General features: G+C 42.9%; 1 protein-coding gene across 3 annotated transcripts; it reads right to left on the bottom strand.

Annotated features, from left to right (window-relative positions):
* Positions 1 to 1,808: 1,808 nt before the first annotated feature.
* sfxn2 (sideroflexin 2) lies at positions 1,809 to 7,798 on the bottom strand. Of its 3 annotated transcripts, none has more exons than XM_042325891.1 (12): positions 7,470 to 7,798; positions 4,723 to 4,803; positions 3,959 to 4,129; positions 3,723 to 3,821; positions 3,525 to 3,600; positions 3,350 to 3,435; positions 3,181 to 3,241; positions 2,988 to 3,054; positions 2,741 to 2,790; positions 2,482 to 2,531; positions 2,266 to 2,313; positions 1,809 to 2,144 (listed from the first exon to the last, which is right to left on the bottom strand). In XM_042325891.1, the coding sequence occupies exons 3-12, from the start codon at positions 4,033 to 4,035 to the stop codon at positions 2,045 to 2,047; spliced, it is 714 nt and encodes a 237-aa protein (XP_042181825.1). In that variant the 5' UTR covers positions 4,036 to 4,129; positions 4,723 to 4,803; positions 7,470 to 7,798; the 3' UTR covers positions 1,809 to 2,044. The 3 variants fall into 3 exon arrangements, with proteins under 3 accessions (XP_042181825.1, XP_024286736.1, XP_024286728.1); XM_024430968.2 differs by lacking the exon at positions 4,723 to 4,803 and adding an exon at positions 4,506 to 4,722 and having other exon boundaries at positions 7,470 to 7,793; XM_024430960.2 differs by having other exon boundaries at positions 4,506 to 4,803; positions 7,470 to 7,793.
* Positions 7,799 to 7,885: the final 87 nt, after the last annotated feature.

The raw sequence follows: 7,885 nt of genomic DNA on the forward strand, positions 1-7,885 counted from the left end.
GAGAGTGCGCTAGGTTTTGTAAATGTGACCCTTTGCCAAGGTTTCTCAAAATTACATCGTTTACAATGAGTGCAAGGGCAAATTAAGTTAATGCCCACGAGCATTTCAGACGGAAGGCGTTCCCTACCGAAAATATGCAAATAAATGTTAGAACGCGCCAATAGGATCTCGCTAGCTTATGCTTGTTCTGCCCACCATGTTTAATATGCTCCCATTGAAAACTGGGTTAGTTCTAAAAATATTTGCTGCTGTGTAGCTGATCTGTCCATAAGGAAACATTGCCCCCTGGTGGTTCTTTTGTATCACCACAGCATACCTCAGTATGTCGTGACTGTAGTACAGAGAGGGAAGAACTAGACTCCTGTCACAGCACGCACCAAGGCAGCTTAGTCAATGAGAATCAAGTCTACTTGTCAATAACAATCGGTTGTCATTATTGACTTCTTCACAACTCAATTGCGTGAGCATGTGAACACAAACCTTCTAGAACACTAAAAACTGTGGAACCATAGACTCAGAACACTGATGACTAGAGCCGAGGGCAAAACCTAAGAACATTCTATAGAACACCTGCACGAAGGCTTAAGTAATGATCTATTCTTGATATGGCATTACATTGTTAGAGTAATACACTACTCTTTATTTGCACCCAACACTGAGATGTGTACACACACACAGTTGGTCATATTTGAATCCAAGGTCAAGTCACTAACACAGGCTGCTTCTCAAATGGCACCCTATTTCGCTATATAGTGCTCTAATCCTGGTCAATAATAGTGGACTATATAGGAAATAGGGTGCCATTTGGAATGCATACAAAATGTCCAAAAAGTCATTGTCCTTCCAGCCAGTTATGGAATGTGTGATTGGAGATACTCAGACAGTACAAACGGTGCATGATGAATAGCATCACTTGAATTATACACTGTGGCACATTAACATTGAGATAGTAGCTAGGTTTCCATTCAATTGGGGACAGATTTTCAAGCGAATATTCTAAAAACTGCTTAAAAAAAGCTTATTTCCCACTAGAGATATGTTTTCATCAAATTGACTTGTTGCGGATAAAAGTCTGTGCGTGATGACATAGTGCACATAAAGTAACTTTTGCAGTTAAATTCCAATGGACTGAATAAAAAATACAAGTTAAATGAGTTTCCATTGCATTTTCAACTCAACTGCTGTTTTTGCCACACCCATTTTTTGGGGGAGTATTTCTGTCTGTAATAAAGCACTTTTGTGGGGGGAAAACTCATTCTGATTGTCTGTGCTTGGCTCCCCAGTGGATGGGCCTGGCTCCCAAGTGGGTGGTCCTATGCCCTCCCAGGCCTACGCCCCTGCCCAGTCATGTGAATCCCATAGATTAGGCCCTAATTTATTTAAATTGACTGATTTCCTTATATGAACTGTAACTCAGTAAAATCATTGAAATTGTTGCATTTATATTTTGGTTCAGTATATTTATCAAACGGCAGCCAAGCATCGATCATGTCACCAGAATAAGACCCTCGGTATTTAGTGGAAAGGTGCATCAAGCGCCTCACCATGCACTTTCATCAGTTACTCACAACTTATTTCCTCTGTAACCTAATAAACTGTATGCTTTTCTGAGTCATAGTTGGAGGACCACACAACATATCAAGTTTACATCAATATGATGGTTATTATAAATATGCGTTTCCACCACCATTTCTCGCAGAATTAATTTTACAGACACAAAAAGATCCCACTTTGTCAAGTGTATTTTGTTTTGTCAACATTTTGAAAGTTTACAGACAAATCTGCTGTTTCCATCAGGCCTCGTGACATTTTTTTTTATCCAACATGTACTTTACTCGCATAAAAAGGTGGTTTGTGGTACAAAAAGAGAATTCAAACACATTTGAACATCTCCCTTAGAATTACAAAGATTCTTTGAAAATAAAGACAAACAAGGAGAAAGCTATTTATCCTATGAACCGAAGATGCTGATTGGCTCATCTATAAAAACTTTCAGATGCTCTCCCTGATTGGACAATGATTAAGAAGGCAAGTGTGCGTGTGTTCATAGGCCCTTGTTGAAGTAGACGTATTGTACACTGTCCCCGTAATGACACAAGATGGACTCCCTTAGCTCTGGTTCCAGCTTAGACACAGCCATGGAGCTGAAAGAAAGGGAGAGGAAGAGTGAGAGAGACCTAAACCAAGGGAGAGCCTAATACTAAAACAGCTACTAACATCATGAAGGCGCAAAACTGAATGCTGCCCAGTCGACAGGCTACTTACCATTGCTGAGGGAACAGGGAGCAGGCTGCAGGCACCATGAAGACCAGGCTGCAAAACAGACATAGTTAGGTGACTGTGCCTACTGAGACATGTATGTTACATCCCAAATGGTACCCTATTCCCTACATTGTACACTACTTTTGACCAGCCCCCCAAAAAACAACCCTGAACCAAACAAATCTTCCTGGTGCAACCTACTAAAACAGCCCTACTTACAACGCTCCCACCATTATGACTTGTAAAGGTCCGTGGAAGAAGGTGATCCTCTGTTAACCAAAAGATAGAGCTTATTAGCAATAAACTGCAATGCAACGCAAGACAGAATCTGCACTGTCAGCATGTTTAGTCAAGAACAACGTAACTGTGGATATTTAGTCAATAGCACTAACTAGGAATGCTTATTCAATAACGTTGTAGCTAGCTAGCATATGCATGTCTAGTAGCAGTATTTGGTGTATTTGAATAAAAGACCCACCTGCATAAACTTGAATTTCTCAAGTCTCTGCATGATGACGGGGAGAATGACTAGGAGAAGAGAGGGGGAAAGGGAGAAGAAAAATGTGATAAAGGAGAGGGTGGCAGGTGGAAACAAGAGGAGAGGAATGAGTCATTGAAGGGAGCAACAGGGTCACACCAACACAGCTCCACTTTCCATTGTCTATGGAGCGAGGACTGAGCTCAAACTCTACAGCTCCCCTCCTCCTTAAACCTCTGAAACGTACTCATGCCCGGTGCTGCCATGGTAATTCGGGAAATGACCACCTGGGTGATGCCCTTCACAGCTGCTTTCTGGAAAGAAAGAAATTGTGGGAACAGAGGTATAGGTACAATGTAATTGCTCTGCTCTTGTGTAACAGTCAGAAATAGGATATTTAGTAGAATATTTAATTATCCAGACATTCCCAGTGCTGCTACCTTGGAATGGCCAAGTTTGTTTCCATTCTCATCTGTTACAGCTATGCCATTCAGGAGCTCCCTGAGAAAAGAGAAGGTCAACAACTCACTGTTGTCTTCATGGGGGACACTAATACACTATCAGAATAGATGCTAATACTCAAGTGACTTCAATTGAGCATGTACTCACTGTTGCCTCATCATTGGAATATTGACACAGTTAGCGGACGCCACGGCTGCAAACGGAACCCAGCGCGCCACCAGCGGAGGGGCCCTCTACAGAGGAGGGCGGAGACAAGATGGTATGGGGAAGTTGAACATGTAATCAAATCAAACCAGTCTGTGTTGTGTTCTTTGAACTGTACCTTTGTGTAGAAGTTAAGTCCCACAGCAGTGGCTAGAGCAGTGCTAGTTGCTGTTAAATAGGCTACTCCGATTTGACTGAAGGGGTAGAGAAAAGAGATTGAGTATAAGACATTTAAATAGCTCTTAATATTCTCCATGTACATTGCAATACATTCACCACAGCAGTGTGTGGGTGTGTGTGGTCTGCAGGGTCTTACTTGGGTGTGATGGGGGAAGCAGCATTTCTGTTGGTGTAGTTGACCAGAGCATTAAACGACTGATTCACCCACTGCCAGAACACTACAGCAGGGACTGTCCTAGAGAGAAAGAGAAAATTATAGAAAGAGAGTGGGGAAAGAGGAATATAAATGTAGGATTAGAAGTCACCGCTCCAAACTCACCTATGGTCGGCTAACGTAAAGATCGGTTGTCAAATCTGTGTGAGTGTGTGTACCTGTAGAACTGTAGCATACCGCCCGTTATGGCCATCCCTCCGGGCACCTGGAAAGACATTCGACCAATCAGGTTCATGCGATCGCCAGTGTCAGGGTGAAAGGCAGAGTCATAGAGCTTCTTGGCGTAGAGCAGCTGTTCCTCTGTGGTGCCGGGGGGAACGGACCCCGCTCTAGAACAGGAGAACCACACAGAACCCAAATTCTCATCACAGGGAACAAAAACTGTAGACATAATGGAATTACAACTTCAGTGGTATAATAATATAATTTGGTGGTGCTTAATTATATTTGTCCTATTAGACACATGTACAAGTGTGTATGGGAAATGTGTTTCCATATTATCCTAACTCCACCTGAGACACCAGCAGAGAGTTGTGGTCAGAGCCAGGGTCCAGCATTTTACCAGTGTCCCTGGAGCAAATAGGGTTAAGTGCCTTGCTCAAGGGCACAACAGACGTTTCTACTTGTCGGCTCTGGGATTCGAACCAGCAACCTTCGGGTTACTGGCCAGATGCTCTAACCTCATGGTGTCTGTGTGTACATTACCTGCAGCTCTCCACCAGTGCTTTAGCCTCATCCAGTCGTGAGTCCGGCAGTAGTGCTGTCCTCCAGTCTGTGATGTTGGCAAAGTGCTTTAATCTTCCCATAAACGTGGACTGATCCCACCTTGGCACGTCAATGTCAAACCCGCTCACTGCCATCGTGACCCTCCGCCTCACAACCTAGGTCTAAAGTCACAAATATGGTCTCCAAACCACCTCACCTGTCCAAAACAGAGTCGAGCCTGCAGTCAATGTTTGGCTTCTTGGTCCTGTACCAACTTGGTCCACTCAGCGCTTCCAGTCTGACTCAATAAAGACAGAAACACATGAGTCTTCCTGTTTTCAGTTGTTAGAATAGCCTTGACTTTAGTATAAAAGTGTAGAACTAATCTTAGGACCACATACAGTATGTTATTACAGTATCATATAATTTGCATCCTCAGTATCCTTTGTAAAAAATAAAATAATAAGATCTCTCCTCCCAGGGTTCTCTGGGTAACCTACTTTCTAACCAATCAGACCTGCTCAGAGCAGAGAGCTATAACTTTTGAACCCAGCCTTGGGGCAGCCCTCCCTGTGGTTCCTGCAGTGTCTCTCTGTCTCTCACTCAGCAAACAACTAATCAGAGTTGATTCTCTCACAGGAGACTGAGTAACAGAATCAGTTTAATTAATAAACCACCCTTCCAGAGTTCCCTCAAAGTTCATCTGGGGTCACAGTGTGGCATTGTCTGCATCAGAGCATTTCCTTCCTACCCATTTCAAACAGCCAGAGAGAGTGCATAGCATCTGAAGCAGCAAAAAAGCAGTATGTTGACCAGGGTTAAATCTCAATAGACTGAAAGTGGCTTCCTCTACTTGTCTCCTTTCTTTCATCTGTATTGATGTTAAAAAAATGGATAAGTTCAAACAGATCTCCAGATTAAAGTATAACCTAAGGTTTTTAGATCAGAGCAGTGCATGCAAAAAGACTAGGGGAGGAGGGGAAGGAGGCCATTCTAGAGAGTATTGAAATGCACCCAGGACAGCCAGGCTAGAAGCAGGCTGGATCCAGAGCTGGTCAGAGCTGTTTGTTTGAACAGCAGGGTCATGCACTCTCTGCTGTAGCTGCACAATGAGCAGGAATGAACCCAGACCAAGCCCAGCATCTCAGTACAGCGACATATCACTATATCACTGACCAAGTCAATGGATGAATAAACATTAATTAATGAACAAACGCTTTGTATGAATGGTGTGAAGAGAGATAGAGTAAGGGCCGAGGGAGAGAGAGGACTGGGAGGAAGATGTGAATTAATAACAAGGGGGTCAGAGTTGAAGAGAACCCTGAAAGTGTGTGATGTGATTGAGAATAAAGTAAGGATATTATCAACCACAGGTATTTATTTCCCCCAGGGCGGGCTAGTTAGACTGGACTTCAATCATCAACAGCTGCATCTCAATACTCTAGAGTGGCCCCTCTCCTCTCCTTCATCTGCACTGATCTGAAAACACAGGGTGTGAAACCTTTGCTTGACGACTCAAACTGAATTCTTCCGCTGCTATATGATCGCAGAAAATACACGTTTGTGGGTGTGTCCGGTCTGGAGGGTGAAGTCACAAGCTCTACTGGTCGGCTACTGCATAGCAACATAGAGGTCCAAAAGCCCTGATCTGCCCTATGTAATTTACGATTGTCAGAACTTTTGGGGGCTCTAAAATCTGTTTATTGTGATCATGTTCGATCCCCACTGTGAATTCTTGGAAAGTCATCTACAAATTGAGATATTTCATTAACTAGTGATCAATTCTGACTACTACATTTGTCGTCACACAGGACCACGTGCTGACAGACCAACCATGGGCTGCAGTCTAGAGGCTCTGGTTGACTCTCAGGCAGGATGAAAACTACTATGTTGACTATAATCCTTTGCTGGTGCCATTCAGCCAGAGTTAATTTTGAGGAGATGGGAAACTCCATTAGAATCTTACTAATCCCCATTTTGTACGCTGCCCACGCGTCGTTAATGTGCCCCGCTGTACATTCTGGGTGATTCTGGGACAAGGAGAGCGCTCCTTCAGGGAGTGAGCTCCTTCAGGGAGTGAATGGGAGTGAATTGAGCTCTAGGTCAAAAAAGAAACATTAGCATGAATTTCGTAAACAAGAAGTACAACATTACCAATCTTTTCCGAGATAGTTAAATTGTTCTAGTAATATCGTATAGCTTTGGAATCGTGACATGACTTAGGCTGGTTTCTCTACTCAAATGCCGCATTCAAAACAACTGGAAACTCGAAAATCTCGTCGGAGCTCGTTTTTTTCCCGAGTTCCCAGATGTCTTGAACGCCCGGAAGTCGTAGATTTTTGAAGGCGGCATGCTTCAATTTCAAATACTTCCGGCTTCATGCACCATCGGGAGATGTTTTTAAGATTACGTGTATGACGTAAGCGCTAACACTAGCTACTGGGTTTAAGGTCTATGGGAGCAATGTGGTTGGGTTGACATGCAAGTGAAACCTGTTCTTCAGAACCGGTGCAAATAAAGGAAAGGAAATGAGGAGGAGAAGCAAAGATAAATTAGATTTTCCGAGTCTGTGTAGTTAAAACATGAGAACTAGTAACCTAAAAAGGCTTTAGTAAAGACATGTCGATGTGCAATTATCTGCAGCAGTAAACAAGCAGCTAGCTAAATTCAAAGCAATTGTGCAAGACTGTCGAGAAGCTAGATTAATTGTTGATATCCATCCTGTGCCTCCAAGTCTAGAACAGCTGCACTCATCCTTATGCATTGGACCATCATATTGACCAGCCTAGTTAAATTAAATTTAAAAAGCTATCATTCAGACTGATGCAACTTGCCTGTCACGTTACCCGCATTTTGCGAAGCATGCTAGCAGCTTTGTCCAGAAATGAGGGAAGAGATAGCTGGCAACAAAAACACTAACTGTATCCATATCTGCAACAAAGTAGCAGAAGAAACATACGTTACCTTTCAGCGCTGGACTGCAAGAGACACAATGTCACTTGCTAAATGTTTCAAGTCAAGATCTCAGCAGTTGGTGTAGTAGGGGAGGGTGCACGTGGCACCGCTTCCTCCAATCACAGCCTGGGGCAGCTCCCTTTCCGAACTTCGGCCTCCATAAACAAATACTTTTTAATAAAAAATACTCATATGTACTTTCAGTCATCTCATCTTTTAAACTCTGCATCCAGTAAAGCTTTACCTTTGTATTTCTACAGCAAAGGCAAAATACATAATTATGGCTAAAGCGACCTCACAATGATAAATAGACAATATAGATAAATACACAGTGTTGCTATTTATGCCTCCGCTTGTATTTCTAAAGTGAGGAATTTTTTGTTCACAGAGATTTTAATATTAGCGAAAGTGGCTAATTGTAACGA

This window comes from Oncorhynchus tshawytscha, linkage group LG01, assembly GCF_018296145.1.
Source record: "Oncorhynchus tshawytscha isolate Ot180627B linkage group LG01, Otsh_v2.0, whole genome shotgun sequence".
NCBI lineage: Eukaryota > Metazoa > Chordata > Actinopteri > Salmoniformes > Salmonidae > Oncorhynchus > Oncorhynchus tshawytscha.

What these genes read in the sequence shown, in the direction of transcription:
- sfxn2 (XM_024430968.2), bottom strand. Translation starts at nt 4,660, where the DNA reads ATGGCAGTGAGCGGGTTTGACATTGACGTGCCAAGGTGGGATCAGTCC. An exon ending in CATGGCAGCACCGGGCATGA is followed by an intron (nt 2,791 to 2,987) that starts GTACGTTTCAGA and finishes CTCTTCTCCTAG; the next exon opens with TCATTCTCCCCGTCATCATG. An exon ending in TCCCTGTTCCCTCAGCAATG is followed by an intron (nt 2,145 to 2,265) that starts GTAAGTAGCCTG and finishes CCTTTCTTTCAG; the next exon opens with CTCCATGGCTGTGTCTAAGC.